General features: G+C 44.9%; 1 protein-coding gene across 26 annotated transcripts in view; it reads left to right on the top strand.

Moving 5' to 3' along the window:
• Positions 1 to 23,830, top strand: part of SLC23A2 (solute carrier family 23 member 2) — a 135,197-nt gene that overhangs the window by 87,843 nt on the left and 23,524 nt on the right. For all 26 annotated transcript variants that reach the window (XM_072736326.1, XM_072736310.1, XM_072736307.1 and 23 more), the window contains 3 exons: positions 14,227 to 14,315; positions 15,324 to 15,394; positions 16,318 to 16,499. In XM_072736326.1, the coding sequence (XP_072592427.1) occupies positions 14,227 to 14,315; positions 15,324 to 15,394; positions 16,318 to 16,499 (342 nt within the window). The remainder of the gene's footprint in view (positions 1 to 14,226; positions 14,316 to 15,323; positions 15,395 to 16,317; positions 16,500 to 23,830) is intronic.

The raw sequence follows: 23,830 nt of genomic DNA, 5'->3' as shown, positions 1-23,830 counted from the left end.
CTGTCCCTTGCCCCATTAGAGACAGCCTGAGGAGGCTTCTGCCTTTCCTGCTGGGGGAACAAGAGGGAGAAGTCACAGAAGGCAGCTTGGGAATCATGGACTACTCTGAGGAGTAAGAGTCCTCAGGGACCTCAGGAGGGCTGCCCTTACTTGGGCCAGGAGAAGTTCCGGAAGGGCTGTGAGTAGTGCTGAGGCATTCTGGTTGGCAGTGCCGGCACCAGCCTGGGAGGTGATGGGGTAGCTCCCTGGCAGGTCTGCTGATGGATGGAAGGCTGGGGGGCTGCCCAGCAGTTTGAGGGCAGGAGTTCTGCCCCTGCAGGACTGCCTGTAGCTGTTACTCTGAGCACATCCCTTACCTCAGAGGGTGAATCTCCTTAGAGGATCTGTGAGGGGAGGAGCAGGGTGTCATTGACCTGCTGTGGGGAGGGAATGCATTCTGGACATTCCACAGAGGACTTGAGTTATTGTCTCAGAGCCAGGTAGGGAAATCTGGCTGGGAACATCTTTCAGTCTTTTGATAAAGCATTTGAGGCTCTACATTTCAAGCCCAGAGTGTATTTAAAAAGCTTTTGTTGACTGACTCTGGAGCCTTACCTGGTACACAGTCCACTGGTTCTCTTGGGGTGGGGGGGGGGGGGGGGAGTTGTTCTTTTTCTAAACTGTTGATGCACTGGGGAGCTTGTAGCATAAACCATCTATAAATTGGGCAGTGCTCACAGTTGAGAATTGCTGGTCGATCTGAAGAGCAGAGGGAATGCATATGTCTGTTTTGTGGTAAAAAATGGACAGTTGGCTGCTCTGCCCTGGTCTCATGCCAAGGAGGCTAATCCTGACTGACGTTGAGCCTGGCAGCCACAGGCAACTGTGCTGGTGACATAGAAGGGAAGGTTGGGGTCTTTGGGTGAGGACCCTCATTTATGGGAGGGCACTCATTCAGGACCCTCTTGCCCATTCTCAGGGCATGAGAGACCTAAACAGAGCAGCTTGGATCTGTGCACTTCAACCCCACGGCCATGCCCCCCCACCGCCGCCCCCAGCAGTTGAGCAGAGAAAGAACAGGAGAGGGATTTGAAATACCTGCTGGAATGTCTCAAAGACCCAGCATGCAGAGCTGCAGTGTGTATGCACGTGCAGACGTTTGTGTGTGCAATGTGAGTACGTGTGTTACCCAAGGGGCTTGGTGAGTATAGCTTTCTTTGCTCTGTTTCGAGGGGCGTATCAGGGAAGCCCCACTTGTGTCCTTGTGTGAGAAGCAGCGGGTCCCATCCCCACTGTGGTATGGCCATTTGCTTAGCTATAAATTGGGAAGTGGGTGTACGTCTGCCAACCACATTAGTGAATACGTGCTGCTGGGGCAGGATGATGTGGGGCAGGCTTCCGTGTGGTTTTTGTCTTGGGATGTGGATTTTCTGTGGCTGTGTGTGGTGGTGTCCATACTTTTAACCTGGGAAAAGAGGGGGAGAAAACTCCTGACCTCCCACGGATTCGTAGCGAACACCCAGTAAGGTACTGGGTGACTGTGCCAGTTGTGGAGGTGTTGAAGTGAGCATGTGCTGTGGAGCAGAAAGGGCAGCCACCTGCACCCTTTACAGTGATGTCCTGGGGATTTGAAGGGAGAGTCCAGGGAAGGTGACAGCATGTGAGATAGGTCTTGAAGACTCAGAATAGGCTCCTGGCCCAGGAGGGTTGAAAGAACATTTTCTGTCCTGGGAAGGGCAAGGGCAAAGGCAGTAAGTCAGCCTTCTGAGTCCTCTCCCTCCACCGGAGGACAGGCTGTGGGCCAGTCTCTGATGCTTGGGCCTTGGGACGGGGCAGGGGAACTTGCTAGGGCTTTGTTGGCAAGACACTCACTACTGGGGCTTTGCCTTGAGAGACATTACCTGGGTGCAGTGTAGAGGGGGTGATGGGCCAGATTCAGGGGACAAGGGATATCTAAGAGAAAGGCAGTGGGGATCCGTGCAAGGATTAGGGAGGGGAAATAGGAATGAGGATGTTAGAGGTGATAGTCCCTGTGTGGGATGGTAGCTAGCGAGAAGGTGGTGGGGAGAGACGGATGGATGGAGGCAGAGTGAGAGAGAGAGAGTGTGTGTGTGGGGGGGGGGGGGGGGATTGAGTGATGAGTTCAGCTGTATCCTGCATTCTAGAAGTCCCTTCCTGCTTTTGATCCTAAGATGGAAAGAAAAACATTAGTGTACCTTGAGTGTTTTGATTAAAGGATATGATTGAATGAATTTGAGCAGCTGCCTTTGGGGCTGGGGAGTGTGGCAGAGCAGCCCACATGTCACCCCTCTTGGGTTCCTAGCCCTTCTTGCACTGAGCTAACTCTTGCTCTCCTTCTCTGTGCCAACAGCACTTTTTTCTTGCCTGGGATCCTTGCTTCCAGTGTTGTGGATTCCAACTCTGCAAAGCCTCAAGCTCTTATTGATAAATTCTTTTCAGTATTTGTCCACCGTATATTTGAGGGACTACTGAGCACGGGTGAACCAAGATGGTGAAGTGGATGAGGGGCACTCCCCTCCCTGCCTGGGTAGTCACCACCTCTGGGGTTGGTTTGCTGCACCTGGTTATTCCCGTGTTCCATCTCCCCACCCTTCACCCTTTCCAGTAGAGCTCTGAATTCCCTAACCCCTGCTCTTCCCCTCCTTCCACTGGGCCCCATTGGGCAGGGCTCCCCTCTCCAGTGGAACCACCTACTGTGCCGCTGGCTCGCTTCCTGTAGGTTGAGTGAGAGAAGAGCAGAAATCCCAAGAGTGGCCAGATACCTCACTGCCTCCCCTGCACACCCCCTCCTCCAGTATTTCCAGCAGAGCAAGGCTGGCGGTCAGATCTCAGAGTGAGGACCCATCCATGATGCTCTGAACACCTGGCTCCTACTCGGGATGGGGAAGCGGGTGCGTGTCCCAGGGTCTGTTCCAAAGGCTCACCAAGTCGATGTTGCCAGAGCTGCCTGCTTTGCCGGTGCTGGCTCAGATAGAGTCATGATGCGTGTGTTAGGTATTGGGTATGGTTAATTTGGCAGTGTAGTAATGTTGCTTTAATTATGAATAAACAGTAAAAATGAAATACTGTTTTAAGGAAGACTAATTTAGGATTGCAACAATAAAGGTAATGATGTATTTTTAAAAAGTCAAGTTGGATATTTTAATGAAAAACTATAATCCCATAGGGGGTCAGAACCTAAGTACCCAGTGTAAAGCATTAGCTGAAGGCATGTGGTCAATAATGGTTTCTTTTCCCTTCATACATGAGGGTTGCAGAGAGCCCAGGAAGTGAGAGGGACCTACTCAGCCCTCTGGCCTTGGGCAGATGACCTCCTAAGCTCTATTTCCATTTGTGAAAAATGAGAAGCTGGTCTTCTGAAGGTGTCCTGTCGATGACATTTTGCCATTATTGTGCATATAGATTATTGCAAGCTTCTATTACGTGCTTACGTTTGAGAAGTTGAGTATGAGTAAGAGTCACATAGAAATTCCTCTAGTTCTGCTGGATGCTAACGTGGACCTCATCATAGGCTGTGAATTACCACCATAACAGACTTGAACAGACTTGTGTTTTTGCTTCCTGATCACAATAGAATCAAATAGATCGAGCAGTTGGGGCAGAAGGGATGGCCAGGTTGGGACCATGTAGGAGGGAGGCCTGAGGGAGTGGGGAGAGGGGTTTATTCCCAGTGTCATAACTGTAAGGATGGTAGGTGGCCTGTGTGTGTGTGTATGTGTGTGTGTGCATGCATGTCTGTTTGCAGTTTAGTGCCCATTTCTTTAGGCTTACAGTAGCAAAAGGAATTTTGTGTTCAGCTGTCATGATTTCAGATCATGTAGTGTCTGAGTTCTGTAGTTTCTTTACGTATTTTCCCCACCTCCTACTGAGTACCCAGTACTCCATTGCACTGGATGCGGTGGGTGCTTGGAACCTAAAGACCTGCTGTGGTCTCTACCTGTGAGGAGTGGGCCCTTTCCTTTGAGGAAGCTGGGAGGACCACAGGTCTACAGCAGAAGAGGGAGGGAAGTGTCAACTTCCCTGACCTGTGGGCTGTGCCCAGGTCATCCCTCCTCATTTCATGTGGGCACCCTGCTGAAGAGTGGGGTGCTGTTCCTGGAAGCCTGTTTCATTCCATTAAAATAACCATAATTGGCAGGGAAACAATGGCAATGAAGCAGATGTGTGCTTCCACAGAACTGGGCATGAGCTAGGAGCACCAGCTTTGGGGTGCTACATCATGAAGTTTCCTTTGGGGGCGTTACCCCCGGTGGGCTGGTTGAGGCCACCCCATGTGTGCTGCAGACCCTTCTCCCTTCACTGCACACCTGCCCCTGCACGAAGTAGTGTCCTTTCCTCCAGGGACTATGACTGTTTTTGAAATAGTAGTTGTGGGTCTCAGCCCCTGACACTGTGTGACTGCTGTGGCTTTAGTGCTTCCCAGAGCCTCTGCCTGCTGGGGGCAAAAGTTCTGCAAAGGCTGCTGCTACCACCTCCCTCCTCCCCACTTGCCCTTTGACCTTGACCCCATGCACTTTGCTTTCAGCAAGGTCTTTATTGCTGAGTTTTCTCAAGTGAGGTTTCAACAATTCTCATTTTGGTTAGTTTGTGATGTCAATCCCAGGAATTCCTCAGGCGTGTTCCGAGAATTAATGCAAAGCTTTGAAATCCTAAGAAATCAGGGCAAGTTTGTTCAGATTCCCCCATGTACCCCCACCCCCATTCCAGTGTTAGCCAGCTGGCAGCAGTATTGCCTCCCCTAGCTTTGGGGAGGACTCAGCTGATGCATCACCTTGGCTGCTGTTGCCTCTTAAAACAGACGCCAAGTGTTGGTATATCTCTGAACTTCTCAGAGTCCTACCACCTCACTCCCAGGTGTCAGTGCAGAGCTGGGGGTGAAGGAGGACCCTTGAACCCTGCCCCTTATCTGCCACACCCACCCTTCTCCACTTCCCCGGAGGCATGGCAGGTGCCATGTCGGGGGTTCCTCAAGAGACGCCTGGGACAAAAGACTGGGAGACCTCACTCTGAGCTCTCCCACAAAAGAAAAGACTGCAGGTAGGGTGTACCCTTCCCAGAGGAACCCCTCCTGTTCATCACAGGCCTGCTGCAGGCATACACAGCTTTTCTTTGCTGAGAAATGGTAGGAATTGGACTGAGGGAGTCATAGTAGCTGGTGTGGCAACCCATTCTCTAACCTTGTCTGTCCTGAAGAGGGCACTCCCCTGTCTCTCACCTTCCTGAGTTCTTGGGGCCTGTATGTGGTATGTGCTTGCTGAGTACAGGGGTGGCTGTAGGATACCTCCAGCTTTCAGGTCTGGGGCTTTGAACTCGTGAAACTTATGAGGGTAGAGGGAAGCAGTGGGGGTGATTGGGCTGTCTCCTGCATTCTGTTTCTGTATATGCTTTTGGGGCATACATGCAGTTTTTTGAACCACTTGAGAGTAAAGTTGTAGATGGCATGTTGGCTCACCCATAATACTCTATTAGGACTGAGGGTCCCTTGTGTAACCATTTACCACACCTGAGAATATTGTCGTTCTACCGTATCATCTAACATGCAGGTTATCTAATATCCCGGGTTGTCCCTGAAATATCTTCCTTAGCTGTTCCTCCCACTTTGCTGAACCCGGATGCAACCAAGGTCATGTGGTATATTTGTTTATTATGTCTCTCTGATCTCTTAATAATGAGCTATTCTCACATCTTTCCTCCATAGTGTTGCCTTCCTAAGGTGCCCAGGCCATTGTCTTGTTGAGCATCCAGTGGCCTGAATTTGTCAGATTGTGTCCTCAGGATGGTATTTGATTTTTTTTTTTCTCCACAATCTCTCTTCTCTGTTGTAAACTAGGGGATGGAACCAGAGGTACATTTAGATTCAGGGTCAGTGGGTTTGCCAAAATTATCATAGGGATGATAGTCTGTCCATGAAGCCACACACAGTACCAGGTGGCAGGTTTTTTTCCCTAAATAAAAAAAAATTACTGTCCATTTAACTCAAATTTTGGGTGCTATGTTACAGAACTGGAAGCTTGTAAGAACTTGGAGGTAATGACCTTGGAGGGAACTTTGCCTTAGTCCCCTAACCAGCCGTATTGGAGAGCTTTGGCCTCAGCTGGCATCATGCCTCTCCCAGTTTTCCAGCCTTGTGACTGCACAAGCTATCTGGTCTCTCAAAGCCCCCTTCCCTCATCTGTAAAATGGTGATTAATAATGATGAAATTGTTAGCATCGAATGAGATAATGCTTGGAACCTGTCCACACCTGCCTGTTGGCTTATTATTTTAGTGCACCTTCTGAAAGGGAAAGAGGCAGGTGGGTGCAGGTGAGGCAGGAGTGCAGTGGGCAAGGGCTGGGCTGTCTGGCAGAGCAGCATGTCCTTGATGCATGTAGCAGGTGGCTGAGTGCACTGCTCACCACACTACCAGCATCCCCTGACCAAGGTGGGCCCCTGAATTTGTTTCAGGTGAACAGAAAATGGTTAGGTCTTTATCTAGCTTCTCCTGTGGCCTGAGCACCCACCACCACCTCTTAGCTGAGACTGTTCAAGGTTAGCTCCTTGAGCACCAGCTTTTCCAGGTGATTTCTCCTTCGGTTGACATGCTGTTTCTCTGTGAGTATTTCTGATGTTCCCAGGGAGGAGACTGGCAGAGTCCTCTTAGTACATGTGGGGTTAATGAGTTCAGTTCTCCATAAAAGTGTTTTAGGCTAACAAACCCTTTACTGGAAATAGTTGATACTATTATGCTTGACAAAGAGGTTATCAAAATTGCATCCAACTAGCCCTCCTAAATTCCTGTACTCTGTCTGGACAAAGCCTCTGGCTGTGAGCTGTGGCTTGGGAGGGAAGCTGGTTGGCTGCTTCCCGCCAAGGATCTCCAAGACTCTGTAATTGGAAGTGCTGATAGTTCATCTAATTTTTGCATTTGCCTGTAAAACCAGAATAGCATGAACTTGAAGATAAAAGGTTACACTTGTCTTTAGTGAGGTTTTTTTTTTTTTTTTTTGAATCAACTCAGAATGCATTAGAAATCCAAGTGCAAGAATCATGAAACTGTAACTATTAGAATAATACAAGGGTAAATTCTTTTATAACCTAGAAGTAGGGAAAGCCTTTTTTAAAAAAAATTTTAAACATTTTATTTATTTATTCATGAGAGACAGAGGCAGAGACATAGGCAGAGGGAGAAACAGGCCTCCTGCGGGGAGCCTGATGCAGGACTCGATTCCAGGACCCCGAGATCATGACCAGAGCTGAAGGCAGACGCCCAACCACTGAGCCACCCGGGAGCCCCTGGAAAGACTTTTAAACTAGGACTCAAACCCCAGAAACAATAAAAGGATCGTAAATCTGATGACTTTAAAACTTTAAAAATTTTAAACTTTATATTGTAAAAATATACCATGACCAAAAATGACAAACTAGGGATGCCTGGGTGGCTCAGTGGTTGAGCATCTATCTTTTTGGCTCAGGGTGTGATCCTGGAGTTCCGGGATCGAGTCCCACATCGGGCTCCCTGCATGGAGCCTGCTTTCTTTCTGCCTGTGTCTTTGCCTGTCTGTCTCTCATGAATAAATAAATAAAATCTTTAAAAAAAAATGACAAACTGGAGAAAGTATTTGTCAGGTATCAGAGATAAAGTCCAACATTTGTAATACTCTTGAAGTATTTTAAAAAGATACCAAAAATTATATAGAATAAGTAGAAGACATGAACAGATCACGGGAGTTATATAATAGTCCTTCTTCATATGTAAGAACATGTCAATTTATAATAACAGAATATAAACTAAAGCTGCCTTTGAGATACCATTTCTCATATTTGTCAGATTCACAAAAAGGTAAAAATTTTGATGAGCCAAGCCACTCTGATGGCGAGACTCTGTGAGAACAGGCATTTTTATACATTGCTGCCAAGAGTGAAAATAGTTCAACCCTTCTAAAGAATGTTACAATATCTTGAGTACATATGCATTTAACCATTTGATCCAGCAGTCCCACTTACAGAAATTTACTCTGAAGATACACTCCCACAAATGCAATATAATGCCCCAAAACTTACTAATTGCCATATAATCTCTACCAGCAAAATATTTAACAACTTAAATGCCCATCTGTAGGAGACTGGCTGCTATATGTATATTACACATTATAGTCCCGTGCAGCCTGAGAAAGAATGGGAAAGGCCTCTGAACTAGTATAGGATAGGTTCCAGGATATGTTGAAATAAATTGTTTAAAAAAAAAAAAAGTGAGTGCACACATGAAGGAATAAGGATAAATGAGGAATTAAGGAAAATGATTAACTATAGTGAGTAGCTGGGAATGGGGCGATGGGTGGGATGGTAGTGAGACTTTCCTGGTACAGCTCTCTATCTGGTTTGATTTTTTAAACTATACAAATATTCAACATATTCAAAACATAAAGTCTAAAAGGATGAAGAGCAAATCCTGAAATTGAATTACAGAAACATGAGAGCCTAGCTATATGTCAAATTGCTAACCATACAGAATTCATTCACAGACTTCAGAACATAGTGCTTTACATGCCCTGAATGGGATTTATTCTAAGGACAAAATAGAAATCTTAATAGGCTTAATTATCTTAGTCTTATTAGTAGTGATTTTGGTGTAATTCTGGGACTGTGCTATGATGTAATAGGATAAAACAAATGAATAGTATGTTGATGATGATGGAAATTGGGACAGTCAATGTAGCAAAAGGAGAGATACAAATACGGAAAGAAAGGTAATTCAGGGGTATTAGACTGAGCTAGAGGTGTCGTTATCATCCCATGATTCACAAATGAATCCTAGCTCTGTTCACTAACTAAATGCCACTCCAGGAACAGGAACAGTGAGACCACCTGGTATTTGATCTTGGTTTCTGAATCCTGCTCTGCACTAAAATGAACCTGGCCTTCCTCCAGGAGTAGACTCCAAGGCCAGGACTGAGAAAAGTGCAGGTTGACCCTGGAGCATCTTGTGCAGAAAACAAAGACTTGCTGGAAGAATAACAAAGACCCACCTGTGGTGGGTGGGGGGAGAGTCACGTCATAAAGAAGGGGAACCTGCTTGAACAGGCTGCTTTGGGCAAGTTTGGGACAGTCTATTAAGAAGAATCATCATAAAAGTGGATTATAAAACTGAATGAAAAAGGAATTCCTGCATCTACAATGACGTTCAAAACAGTAAAAGAAGGAGATAAGGTTGAACAAAAAAAAACTCCTTTATGAAAGGCTACTGGTTTAATGTGGATGGAATGACCAAATGGAAAAATTGTAGTTCTTAATCCTGCTATGTAAGAATGTTAGTAAGCTGGTGGGAGTGTAATATTCCCACAGTGGGGCACCTGATGTCCCGGGCAGGCGTCCTGATGGGATGCTTGAAGAAGTGCGTGGCACCCGAACAGTCTCCTTGCCAGAAGTGTTTAAGCCTGGGTCTGAATGTGACACAAGACACCCAAATGCAATATAGAAACTCTGATTGGATTTGGGGGAGCAGGGGCAGGTGTAAGCACTTTGATTAATACATGGATGCATTTAAATGTGGCCTGAATAGTAGATAACATCGTTCAATTAATGTCATCCTTGGATGTGACGTGGGAGAGTGATGGCTGTAGGAGGGTGTGTTTAATCTTAGGAGATTCAAGCTAGTTTCCAGATAGTGCAGCTGATAGAACATACATAAGAGAAACAATAGGAAAATGTTACCAGTTAGAGTTTCCTTTGACAAACTGTTTTGCTTTTCCTTAAGGGACTTAGGGTACACATTCCTGCTCGCAGATTCAATTTTGAAACTACGGCTCCTTGAACCAAAACCTGTTCTGTTTCTTAGAGATTATTTTAAAATTGTGCTGCCATTTAGACTCAAGTAAATATTTATCTAACAATGAAAGATTTTGCATGAACTGGATTGCTTTCTGGTAGATGGAGGAAGCCAGGCACAGAATGCACTTTCTGTGTTGACTGTATTGCTTTACTCATTTTCATTAAATGATTCAGTTCCAGGGAGGTAACATTTCCTACCTTCCAGGTGCTACTTGTAGGGCCCATCCCCTCTTTTAAACTTATTATTAAACTTATTAAAGACATTTCTCCTGATGACACCAGGGAAGATTGCTAGCCCCTGAGACCTGGGGGATTTGTCTGGAAAATTCATGGACGTTTGACTCTGTCCTCTTTATCCAGTGCTTTTAATCTTTACCCCTCCCCCCCGCTCCCGAAAAAAAGTCCTGTCCCTAATTTGCAGTTACAATCAATATGACAGACTTATTTCTAGTCTAATAAAATTCTTCTCAAAGAATAACATTTGTAAATAGTGCTTTAACTTCTTAATTAGCTGCTTGTGTGCACGTTGGTGCTGGGGACACGATGATGAGTAAAACGCCCCAGTTTCTGCTGTCAGGGCAGTTCCAGCCTTGTGGGGAGATGGTCAGGCCCACAGGCAGGGAGAGTGTCCATCTGTACAGATTGCTTAGATGTTCTGAGGGGGGCCCCATGGAGGCCAAGGTGCGTGCAGAGACCTGGGCTGGCAGGTCATTGGGGCCGACACGGCGGCAGAACGGGGTCAACAAGGCACAGACAACAAGTGGAGTCAGGCCACAGCCTGTTGGAGTGCCTTGTGAGAATGTTTGGGTTTCAGGTCAGCTTCCCTAGTTTCCTCAGAGCAGTCCTTTCCGAGCAAGGTCGCTCTTGCCTGCTGGCACAAAGTGGGGTGTTTGCCCCTGGTCTGCCCCGACCCTCACTACGTCAGCCCCTACCCCCAGTCAGGTGCCTGCAGTTCTCAGAGAATTCCTGGTGCTGCTGTGTGGCTCTCATTTGTGACTGTTCTTCTCTCTGCCTGGACTCTTCACAGCCCCTCCCCTACGTGTTACCCTGCTTCTTGCCCTTTAATCTAGGTGGGTGACTGCTCCTACAGACCTCCCCATCTGCATTACCACCGCCTTTGTGTGTGGCCACAGCTAGCTGTGTGCTTCACACAGCGGGAATCCTCGGCACCCAGGACTCGTTTTTTTCTGTCATTGTAAAACAGGAAATCCCTTCACTGGCACAGGAGTTGTCTGTGTTTGTGGTGCCTGGTGCCTCAGCTTCACCCAGAAGTGAGTGTTCACAATGCAAGATTGGAGGCCTCATCCGAGACTCTGATTAAGCAGGCCTGGGTGAGATGCAGGCATCTCCATTTTTTTAACTAGCACCTCAGGGAATCAAGAAGCAGCTTCCTGGCAACTTGTAGGGTGACTTGCAGAAATCACAGCCAGAAAGTCCTGAGTTGTCAGGGAACACAGTAGGACTGCAAAGAAGGAGATCCTGGAATGTTTCCTGGAGGAGGCAGTATTTTCTCTGTGCCTGGAATGAGGAATACAGATGGAACATTGGAAGTGAGTTGATGACCGAGAGAGCAAAGGCTCAGAGGCAAGATGCTGGAGTGCAGGTCTGTAACATGGGAGCATGTCATGACAACCATGCCTGCCTCTCTGCTCAGATTTTTTTCCCTCAGAACATCTAGTGACATGGTTAACCTTAAAAACTTATCTGCAAAAACCTACCACTTCTTCCTGTGTTTAAGATAATACTTTCTGTATGCGCTACGGCAGCAGATTTTCCCTGTAAAGGAACTAGCAGGAAATATTTTCGACTCTGGTCTTGTAACTACGGGACTCCACCACTGTAGCCCCAAAGCAGCTGCAGACAACTGGTGAAGATATGGGAGTGGCTGTGTCCTGAGAAAACGTTACTCACAAAGACGAGTCATGAGCCAGTCCCTAGTGTAAAGAGAGGCACAGTTTAATTAGGACAAAGTAAAAGAATAGACCGTCTTGTCTGCATGGGGAGCCCAAGGACCTGAAGTGGTTATAGGCATGTGACTGCAGTATAGAGAGTAGAGCCCTGGGATTGGTCAGCTGTATGCTGTGGAAGGACTTAAAAGAAAAAACCACTCATCAGATGACAGTATCTTTATCCTCCTCCATCTTTTTCTTAGAAAATTGGCTTTGTATTTAGGGAAGTTCTTGTTTGATGAAATAATATGTTTTTGTCACAACTTTACCTAAGAACACCTCCATTAAGCCGCTAATTTCTGCTTCCAGTTGTGGAGACCACCCTGGGGCACTTCTGCTGCTTGCTGTACAGTGTGGTCATGTATCCTCCTGCTCGTACTGCTTGTGGCAGATGGTGTGTGTGGCTGGACAGTGAACATGTGAGCTGGCATCTGTGGCCATTTCCAGAGCATCCTGGGAGACCAGGGCAACACATGTGCAGATTTTCTGTCACCACCTGCTTTCAAAGGAATTCAGGATCCCAGTGACTTGAAATGAGGGAACTTCTTGGTAGCTATGTTCTCAGGACTTTTGGTCAAAGTTAAGCTGTAAAACGTTTGCCCTAAACAGTGCCCAGATCCAGACAAGGTCAAGAAGAGTTCATGACATCAGGGGCGGAACCCAGAACCAGTCTTCACTTTCCTGTCCAGTGAGTCACCAGTGCAGTGTCGATTGCCCTGTTCCTAGGACAAGGCCTCTGAATGCAACCCACATAACGTGGCCCTGGGCTGTGTTGCTTGAAATCTGAGACAATAGTAAAGCAGATGTTATTTGGGCCATTTGAGACAACATCCATTCCTGATTAGATGTTGCCCTCCCTTTACCCTTTTAAGACATTTATGAAAAGTTACCAAATCAAACAGGATTTTTCTTTGATAAACATTCCCACTTCAGGTGACCTTCACTTCTACTTTTGATGCCTACTGTGCTCTGGGCTCAATTATAAATAGGCGGTTGGTGGAGGGCATGCCCATGTGAATGACTGCTAACAACACATCTGGTTTGTACTGTGTAGCCTGCCTCTATGCCCTAGAGCCAGCATCCTGCCTACTCTCAATTGATTTCCTTGCATGAGTAAAACAGCCAGGAGAACAAAAGAATCTTGACCCTGTATCTGGCACAGAGAGGTGTATGCTGCCTCTGGGCTTATAATGTGGCTGCTTATCCTTCAGCCAGAGCCACCTTCTCTCAGCCCATTTCCTGTCCCAATCTGGGCAGACTCGCTGTTGGAATGCAGAGAGGCGAGTGCTGAGTTCCCCGACTGCTGGCCAGGACACTGATTCAAGGCTGCCAGGGAGTATTTCAGAAGTATCTGGACATCTGGGAGTTCCCAGCCCTGCACACAGTTGTTTTTATATTTTACCTGGAAAATAGTGTTAAAAATAGCAGTGAAGTTCTTATGTTAGCCTGTAAAGCTACCTTTATACAGCTGTAGCTGAAATGCCTTCCACTTTCAAAGAAAATGGCAAATTTTTTGAATTTGAGTAGTTCAGATGTTTAGAAAGTCAGCATGAAGTATCTAAAATGTTATTGAATGGTGGCATTTGAGGATTGTAGGCAGGAGATTTAACATAGAGTCCATATGCTTCCTGGGTCTGCTTTATTAAAAAAAAATATTTATTTTGAGATAAAGCAAGGGGCAGAGGGAGAGGGAGAGAGAAATAAAGCAGACTCCTGGTGAGTGCATACACCCACGTGGGGCTTGATCCCAAGATACTGGGATCATGATGAGAGCCAAAATCAAGAAGTCTGATGCTTAACCGACTGTGCAACCCAGGTGACCCTGGGTCTGCTTTAAAAATAGGGTTTAAAATGCTTTTTGAGTATTGTTTGTGATTAAGCAGAATATTATGTCTACTGTTGATTTGTAAGTTATGGTTTTTCTTTCCTCAATAGCTCTAGATCACTAACACAATTATGATGCTTATCCTCTAAGATTTTAGGGCTGATTTGATTTACAAAATGGAATGACGGGAGAGATTTTTTTTTTTTTTCTGTGATAACCAATAAGGATATAAAGGCAGGGAGGAGGGGAGTGGTAAATGGAAGAGACACCGATGTTTAAGAAGGTGATCACAAACTCAGCAGGGAAGCGAGACACCCAAACACCTGACATCCTTTACTCCCAAGGGGGAAATGTGGTGATGGCAGGGCCTGGGCTTCGTGTTGGGGTGCTGGCGCTGACCACAGGGCTCCCCCAGGGCCCTTGCTGGGACTGTCTGTGGGGAGAGCAGCAGGAGGGGAAGACGGAGAAGCCAGCGGCCCTGGCTAAATGGTGGAGATCAGTGTGGACTGGGGTTCTTTCTCCCTCACATGCCTGCATTTACTCATGTGCTATGTTCTATGGAAAAGACTGTTAAGCTGTCAAATCGTGAACTACCTCGGTAGTTCCTGATGCCGTGATCATGGTTTTGGTCTCGTTTCTTTTAGGTTACCCCTGTTTCAGGCCAGTGCTTTTGCATTTCTGGCCCCTGCTCGAGCCATCCTGTCTTTAGATAAATGGAAATGTAACACCACAGGTAACTGCAGTTATTTCCACGTACGTCATTGGGGTCCCTTAGCACAGGTGATAGAAGGGAGGCCTGGATGTGCTGCCCTTGGCAGCCTTAAATCCTTTCTGGAATTGGGCACAGAACACACAAACCAACAAACCGCTTAGAACACTCCAGTCTGTGGATCGTGTTTCTGTCTGTCTCTCTCTCCCCACTTGTTCATCCCTAATCCCAGAGCAAGTAAGGACCAGAAAGGACCTCATTTCTCTATGCAAATGAAATTAATAAATATGGGAATAGACTAGAACAACATTGTGCTATTTTTCTGCCTCTTTCTTTCAGTGGATTTTATGAACCACCAATAATCACTCTCTTTGCTGCGTCAGCATCCCTTCTCTGAAACATCTCTGCTTTTTGAGGATCTGGCTGCTTTGGTTTTCTGCAAATGACTTTCAGTCCCTACCCCTTTGCCCTCTCCATTAGTGATTACAGAGATCCTTAAATAACCCGATACAGTCAGGGAAAAATGAGATAAGAGGTTTGAGAAAATCAGATAGACCTGTTGTACTCTCAAAATGCTGTTAGACTTTTCGGTTCTAGGAGCAAAGTTTTCCAACCTTTGTTTCCTTCCTTGCTCCTAGGAATTAGTTTGTGACCACTGATTGGATTTAGGAACTGGAAAAGGCCCTCTGTTTTAAAAACCTCAGTCAGGCCACCTTGCTCTTGGGCATTTCACTTAGCTGCTTGCAAAGGTTGGTCTTTGTGTGAGGCTGGCACTAGCAACATGCATCCCCAGTTAAGTCATCTTTTGAAGTGCTGGGAGCGCTCAGTCGATGAATAAATTTGCTTCCATTAGCTTTGGGGAATCTACCTTTCAGTATGGTAAAGCTATACTGTGGTAACTTGAATTTTAGGGAGGGGAACTTTATACATAAAACAGGGAGGAGATTTCTTCTTACAAAGAATAAAATGAATATATCCCGTGCAACATTAGTGTCACTCCAAAAAAATGTTGTCTTTGCTTTTGTTTTCAAGATGTTTCAGTGTCCAATGGAACCACAGAGCTGTTACACACAGAGCACATCTGGTATCCCCGGATACGCGAGGTAAAAGAGGAGCATTGTCCGCTTGTGGCTTCATTGTTGACTGTGTCCAAGAAATTGTAGTTACTTGCACTAAGCCCTCCTTTTCCTTTTCAGCTGCTGACATGTTTATTTCTGTTGTGAAACTAAATTTAGATGACGTCACCGTAAAACAAAGCATGCAGAAATGCTTTGTGCAACCAGACAGTATTGTTTCTTGCCCTTCATTCCTTTCCCCGTCTCCTCCTCCCCCACCCCTTGTGCCCCTCCAGTGTGACCAGCCGAGGGGCATGGCTCCCTTGGAAGGAGCTATAGAGACTTGCCTGGGGGCAGCAGAACTCTTCATCCCAGGCTGCATTTGTTTGTGTGTATGTGGAGAGAATTAAAGCTGCTTGTCTGCTGTGGTGCACTTGAATGAAACAGGGCATGGTAGTCCTCAGACATGAAGAATGGCTTACAGCTCATCTAGATCTTCTCAAACCTGGAAGATATTTATTTCACCGCTAGTTCAGAATGGGCACAGATACAGCTGTTATCCACAGTAGAAACATTCCTTTAGAATTTGTGTCAGTAACACTATCTTCTAAATGTCCCTCAGGGTCTCACTCTAGAGTCTGTGCTGTAGTGTCCCTCTGAGGCTGGGTTTGAATGTCCTATGTCTTGAGCGGGAGTGATAAATCTCTCTAGTCTGTGGGGAAGCAGGTTGGCTGTACATCAGTACCCATTTCTGTAATGTTTCTTTGTCAACCATGTCATTCATAGGTGGGCTAGACCCCATCTACCCTACTCGTTTCTTTTGGGGCCTCAGGAATATTCCATCTGTGTCATGCCTGTTAGGTAATAACTCGCTGCTTGGCAGAACTTTCCAGTGTGGTTGCGGGTGACATTTGAAGTCTGCGATCTATAGGCAGCTCACTCTCCTGTCCGTGTCCTCTCTCTCATTCTAGATACAGGGCGCCATCATCATGTCCTCGCTGATAGAAGTGGTCATTGGCCTCCTAGGCCTGCCCGGGGCTCTGCTGAAATATATTGGACCCTTGACTATCACACCAACGGTGGCTCTCATCGGGCTGTCGGGCTTCCAGGCAGCAGGAGAGAGAGCGGGGAAGCACTGGGGCATCGCCATGCTGTGAGTAATCTAGACCACTTAGCACAGACTGTCAGCACCTCCCCTTCCCCTTCCCACCACCCAGGGCAGCCTCTATTTTAAGCATTTACACAGACCTTAGGAGATAGTTTTGTTTTATTTGTTTTTTTAAAGTAAGAATAGTCTGGCAGTTTAATCTTGATTTATTTCTTTCCAGGAAGTTATTGAAGGGTTTAAGCCCCAGAGATTGGGAAGTGACATGCAGTCAAGGTATTCTAAAGACCTGTTTGGCAGTGATGTATATAGAGAGATTTGTAAGGTTTCAGACTTTAGGAAGTGTGTGTAAGATGGTGGTGGCATTAGTTTTTAACTTTTGAGGTCGTGCCAAGTCTCCTGCACATGAGAGGAAATATCGAGAAGCTGAATCCTTTAGATGAAAACTTGGGCGGGGGCGGAGGGGGGGGGGACCTTCTGGATTGGCAGGAGACCGAGATGCTGCAGGAGGGTCTGTTGGCATTGAAGGAAATGTGACTTCCCAGGCTTCTGCACACATCTGTGGGGAGGCCATGGCTCCTGCCAGAGTCCTGCCAGTGTCCTGCCAGTCATTGCTGGTCCTTCAGGATGGAACTTAGAGTCTATAAAATATGTCATTTACCCCTTTATATGTCGTCAGTAATGATATCGAGGACTTTGATAATATTTTAAGGTTAGTTTTTAGAGCCATGGAATTCTGTATACCACAAATAGAACCTCACATTCTTTTTGTGTTCCTGGAGAGTGTATATAAGAGTTGATCTTGTCACAGGGAAATGGTTCAAAACCTGGAATTTTGCCAACCAACAAAATTTCTAAAAGTAAATAATAATAGAAGGGAATTTCCAGTTGTTTTTGTTTTGTGAGGTCTTCTGTAATTATTAAACAATAAGCAGCACCTCTTGAGCCCATGCATTAGTAGTGCTTTGCCAAACACCCGTGCACACTGTAAATTAAGGTACATTGAATGTTATCCCCATTCAATAGCAAGAGGGGCAGAGGCACAAAGATGCACAGCTAGTAAGTGGTCAGCATGGCTTTCAGAACCCAAATAGTCTGACCAGAATTTACCCTGTAACACTTAAACCTGCCTATCTATTTTGGAACATGGTGAGCAAGTAAAATGCATCCTTGCATAGTTATAATCCATCTATCCTTACAAATTAAGGTATGTGAAAATGTCCAGGATTGTTCATGGGCGTGTAGAAGGGCATGGAAGAATGTTTGTTCGGGGAAATGCAGTAAGTTCCAAGAAGGAGAAAATGTAATTAGCATCATACAGTAAAATTAGAAGTCAGCAGAAAAAGGGTGAACAAACCCCCAGACTGCTAAGAAGTTGGAAAACACTATTATAAATGACTCTTAGAGGGGAGACTGAAACTTCACAATTACTGATAATGTAGAAGATGATGGTAAGAACTGACCAATCCCACAGAGCAGTCAGAAAAAGGTACAATTTGAACACCTGGGTGGCTCAGTCTGCTTGTCCCTCTCCCTCTGTTTCCCCTCAAGCTCTCTGTCTCTCAAATTAAAAAAAAATCTTTTTTTTAATAAAGATTTTATTTATTTATTCATGAGAGACACACAGAGAAAGGGAAAGGCAGAGACACAGGCAGAGGGAGAAGCAGGCTCCATGCATGGAGCCTGACGTGGGACTCGATCCCAGGTCTCTAGGATTACGCCCTGGGCTGAAGGTGGCACTAAACCGCTGAGCCACCCGGGCTGCCCACAAATAAAAAATCTTTAAACACACACACACACACACACACACACACACACACACACACACACCCATATAATCTTTAAAGCAAAGTACATGAAGAGCTTATCTTTAGAAACTTGAAAAACAGGATAAAAATGAGCCTAATAGAAGCAAGGGGTCAAAAATTAATACAAATACAAAAATATGAAACATATAGAAGTGAAAAATCCCAATGTTGTTTTTTTTGGAAAATAACATGTGAACACACTTTTAACAAGGTTAATTGAGCAGAGAAGGGAGTGAATGCACAGATGCAGGATAAAACCTTAGATCCAGAGAGGAAGGGTTATAGCTATGCTCCCTGTCCCCAGATTTAAAAACAGCAACAACAGCAACGGCAAATTAATAAAATGGGTGGTTTACAGAAAAGCATAAAAACCAAAAGGGACTCCTCCCCAATCACTGACCACTAAATGTTGGGTTTCCTCAGAACCTGATCCCAAGCAGCCTCCCCACCACATGCTTTTCCCCCAGGAGGCCTCATCTAGTGCATGGCCCCAGCAAACCTTTTACACTGGTGACTTCACAAGAGCCTGCAGCCCAGACTTCTGGACACCAGACTTAGAGTCCAAGCCCTGGCCCACACCCTCCAGTTGCTGTTACACAGGACACCTCAAACTTCAAAGGGAGAAAGCGTTAAGCTTTTGACTCTCTCCTTGCCCCTGAACCAGTGCCCTCCTCCTGCCATCCTGTTCTCAATAGAGGCCATGATCACATAGCCAGCTGATCAGCTGGAAATCCTGCTGGTGTCCCCGATTCTTGGCTTTCTTCCTCATGTGCAGGCCATCTTTCTGCCTCACCTCCAGAGTCAGTCCCCCACTTGACAATCTTCACTGTGGGTTGTTGCTTCCAAACTGGTCTCCAGCTTCTCTCTTGCTCCCTTCCTGCCTGTACACAGCCCCGTGAAGTACTAGGCCACTGTTTGCTCCTGTCTCCTCCTTTTGAAACTGCACTTGGACCCAAGCTAGAATTTTGGAGGCTTGTGGGTCTTCTCATTGTGTCTACAACCTCCCTTGCCATCCCTCATTCTATTTACATCTTGCACTGGGCACTTGGGGCCTTTTTACTCTGGAATGTCCAACTTTTGAGGGGTGGGGGCAGGTGGGGGAATGATCTTGAATTATTTCATGGATGCCTTCCTCCCTTCCATTCTTCTTGTCTCTTTCTGGAACTTCTAGAATATTGGACCTCCCAAATGCTTCCTCTGCTTTCCGTTTCTTCACGTTTTTCTCTCTTTGTGGGAAAATTCCTCAGTTGTATCTGTGCATCCTTCTGTCGAGCTTTTCTTTTCTGCTCTCATGTTTCTTAGTTTCCACCCTGCTTCTTTTGTACTTGAGACGCCATCTCTGTGAGGGCGAGGCTTCTGCTCAGTGCTAGTCTCTACGGTACCTCCAGCACCTGGCTCACCACCTGTCAAGAGCAAGTGTTCAATAAGCACCTCATAATAAGTGAGTGGGGGACAGGGGTATGTGAGTCCACCCCTGACCACAGGAAGAGTCAGGAATGCTGTCAGAGGATTTTATCCCTAAAAAAAGTTCTGAGCTACAGTTGTTAGTAAGTATATTATATTTCAAGGAAGAGAGAATTCATGCACTGGTGAAGCAGTTCTGGCACTTTAAGAAACAAGGGAAACTTCCCAGGCAATTTTATCTCAATGACAGATCCTGACAGAGCAAATACAAAAGGGAAAGCTTGGACCAACATTTACTTTCCTCCCTAGAGTTGGTCTAAAGCCCCAAGCTGAGTTCAGATATGTTTAGGTTAGTAGTATGCTAAGGCTCAGTGTCTTTCTCTACTTTAAGTCTCCTTGTGATCTTTTATTTTTTTAAAAAAGGTTTTATTTGGGAGAGAGAGAGTGCACATGGGCACACACACAAGCAAGGGAAGGGGCAGGGAGAGAGAGAGAGAGAAGCAGACTCCCTGTAGAGCAGAGAGTCCCCACTTGGGGCTCGATCCCGGGATCATGGCCTGAGCTGAAGGCAGGCATTTAACTGACTGAGCCACCCAGGCACCCCTCCTTGTGATCTTTCAAAATGTAAATGTGCAGAAGACTCTTCAGAAAAAGGCCTTAGTGTCTAGCCCTGTGCACACAATTTTTTCCGTGCCATATCTATTAACATATCTTGGAAGAATGTTCTTTGGAATATTGTTTGGAAAATGATGCTATAGATAATACTAAAAAAAGCCAACACATTATGTTTATCACTTTAGAAACTCAAGGATGATTAAATATTAGAAAATTTATTATTAAAATTCATTATGGGCCTATGATGGATTTAATTAATAAAAAACATAATGACAACTAAATCAGTCAAATTCAATCTGTATCTCAGCTTCCAACTGTTAACAGTATGGGAATAGAAGGATGTTTCATGAATAAGATTTTTAAGTGCCTTATCCTTTAATGATGAAAGACTTAAATATCAGGCCTGCCTGCTGAAATCAGAAACCAAGATAAGCATGTTTATTATTACCAGTATCATTTAAGGTTGTTCTGGATGTCCAAATCCTTGAATAAGAAAATGAAGTAATGTGGGTCATTCCCAGAAAGGTCAGAGAAAAGGGGAACGATAACTCTCCTATAAGAATTTAAATACATTTCAGAACCTAATAACAGCACTGTGGTCCTAGGACAGGATAGAGCAGAATGGGAGGGATAGAAACAGAACCAAGAAGAAATTAATATTTAGTGTATGATGGCAGTCATACTGGAAATCAGGGGGGAATAGAAGAATTACTTAAGAAAAACTAGATAATTATTTGGATAGAGTTTATATCAAATTACAATTTAAGTTGAATTAAAGACTGAAGTATAGAAAGTAAAACAATAAATGTGCCAGAAGAAAACCTACATAAATATTTAAACATAGGATGGGGTGGATCTTTCTTAAAGCAGATAATGAAAAGAAAGATTGATAGATTTTACTACTGGTGCATTTAAAACTCCTATCAAAACCTACTGAAGCTAAATTATAAATGAATTTGGGAAAATATTTATAACATGCCATTAAAAAGGCTAATGTCATTAATTTATAGTTTCATTAAAAGAGAGAGTCTTGTTGGAATAATGAGTGAATGATATGATATAAGCAGCCATTTAACGAAAAAGAAGCTGATTATCATGTAAAAAGGGTTACCCTCCCCAGTTCTCAAAGTACATATTCACAGGGATTTTTAAAAAAGATTTATTTATTTGAGAGAGAGAGACTGTGAGCACACATGTAGGGGAAGGAGTAGAGGGAGAGAGCATGATGAAGCCGACTCCCCACTGATTGTGGCGCCTGACACGGGGCTTGGTACCAGGACCCTGAAATCATAACCTGAGCCGAAATCAAGAGGCAGCTGCTTAGCCGACGAAGCCACTGAGTTGCCCCTTCATAGGGATTTTATTAGCATTGGGAGTAGTGGTGGTGGATCAGATTGTACTGACATGGGTTCTTAAGTCAGCCAAAAGAGGCACACTTAGAGACAGATTCTCAAGGGAGGGCAAATGGGGTAACATTTCCAAGCCCATGCATTGGTCCCGCCTGGGAACCATTTTTCTTGAGAAAACATTATTTTGATTACTTATGTACCAAATTTCGAACCTATTTAAGGATAGAACAGTGTAATGAACCTCCATGTACCATCACCACATACTCAAAGAAGTCTCGTTTCCTCTCTTCCCCCAAAATATATTAAAATTCTAGTTATTTGAAATTTAACAGTAATTAAACAGAGGAAATCTAAAGTAAGGTAATAGTTCCTCCCACCCACTGCCACCCCTCCAAAAAAAAAAAGTCATGATTAACTAGTGAAAAGTTAGTAATTGCCCTCTATGCATAAATACAGTGCATGTATGCAGCTTTACTGTGGTCATCTGCTTTTCACTCTAACAGTTTGTTGGGCTCATCTCTCCAAGACAATGTGTTTAGATCTATTACATTCTTTGTAAATTGAACAATGTTAAATAGTATGAAATGGTGTAAATTTATGAAAACATTCCTCACTTGATACTCATGTTTTTGAAATACTTGTGTTGTAAATAATGCTGAAATACATACTATTATGTGTCATGTAAGGAATGAATATTCAAATAAATGACTACAGTTTTTTAAATGGATGAAGTTGGTAGAGATTTAAAAGTATAAGATCCTATGGGGCACCTGGGGTGACTCCTTTGGTTAAGTGCCCAGACTCTTGATTTCTGGCTCAGGTCATGACCTCAGGGTCCTGGGATCCTTACTCAGCGGGGAGCCTGCTTGTTTTCCTTTTCCTGTGCCCCTCCCCCTACTTGCTCTCTCTCATTGTGTCTCTCAAATAAATAAATCTTAAAAGTGTAAGACCTTGTATTGCAGTGAGTAGCAAGTGGATGTGTTTGTCTCTGGGTGGGATTGTAAATTCATCCAACTTTTATATATTTGGCAGCTTGTATGAAAAGCTTTTCAATAAAGAAAGAAAAGCTTTTTAATAAGGTGTTTACTGTTTGACAGACCCATGCTAGTTCTAGGAACCTGCCACAGGGTGACGTATAGACAGGTACCAGGAAAGGGTAATCTATCACAGTTGTTTATGTTGTTCCTGCTGTCACACCATATGGAAATTGTGGAACAAGATGTGGTATGTCCATAAGATGGAATGCTAAGTAGCCACTAAGGTGCTGTTGCCCATTTCCATCTGTTGAGGTTGTGGCATTGCAGGGGCTATAAGCTAGTTGGGAAGTACATAGTGAAATGTGATTCCATTTTGGGTCAGATGATGACCTATTGGTGCTCCCAGGGCAAGGGTGACGTCAGGCAGTCCCATGTCCTTCTCTAACCCCAGTGCCCCAGACCTAGTGACGCCCTGTAAATATCCAGGGAATGAAAGCTATTCAGAATCTATAGACCAGAATGTTATATAGTATACACAGGGGTGGGATAATGTGTAATCTTCAAGATTTTATCTTTTTGCTTATCTGCCTTTTACAATTTTCCTACATTTTAGTCTGCATTGCTTGCATAATGTTCATAAGGTAAAAGGTCAACAAACCAGTGGTTGGACAGAACCCTGGCCTGAGGACATGAGGCTGGCTCATCCTTTCCCCATCTCTGAGCCTCTGCTGCTGCCTCTCTGCTATGGGACTGCCTGCCCTACCTGCCCCACAGGACTGTTAAGGATAAACAAACTAGAAGGGGGTGGGTTTTAGAGTGGCAAGAAGATGGAGTGTTCGCCTGCCTAGTCTACTTGCTTCATTTGTGCTGCCGGATTTGGCCTGAGGTCTGAGTGTCCTTCCTGGAATTCTGTGTGTGTTCCCCCTACCCTTGTAGATGTGCTTTGAAAAGTGAACACTGCAGCGCAGGTGATAACAGTCAGGTGGGGGTGTTGTCTGAAATAACGATAATAGACTTGGGGCCTTTTGGGATCTCATAGTATTCACTTTGAAATAAATCGGCATTTTTTGGAACTTGAAAATTCTATGTTGACCTAAATTTAAAGTACACCAGTTTTAGTACCTATCATTACCATAACCATCTTTTTGTTAAACTTCACCACCTGGAGGGGAATTGAAATAGCTTGGGCACCATGTATAAATTTCCAGCCTTGAGCTGGTAGTGGC

The sequence above is a fragment of the Vulpes vulpes genome, chromosome 14, assembly GCF_048418805.1.
Source record: "Vulpes vulpes isolate BD-2025 chromosome 14, VulVul3, whole genome shotgun sequence".
In the NCBI taxonomy this organism is placed as follows: domain Eukaryota; kingdom Metazoa; phylum Chordata; class Mammalia; order Carnivora; family Canidae; genus Vulpes; species Vulpes vulpes.
The sequence above is the reverse complement of the archived record's forward strand: the minus strand, read 5'-3'. Positions and strand labels throughout refer to the sequence as shown.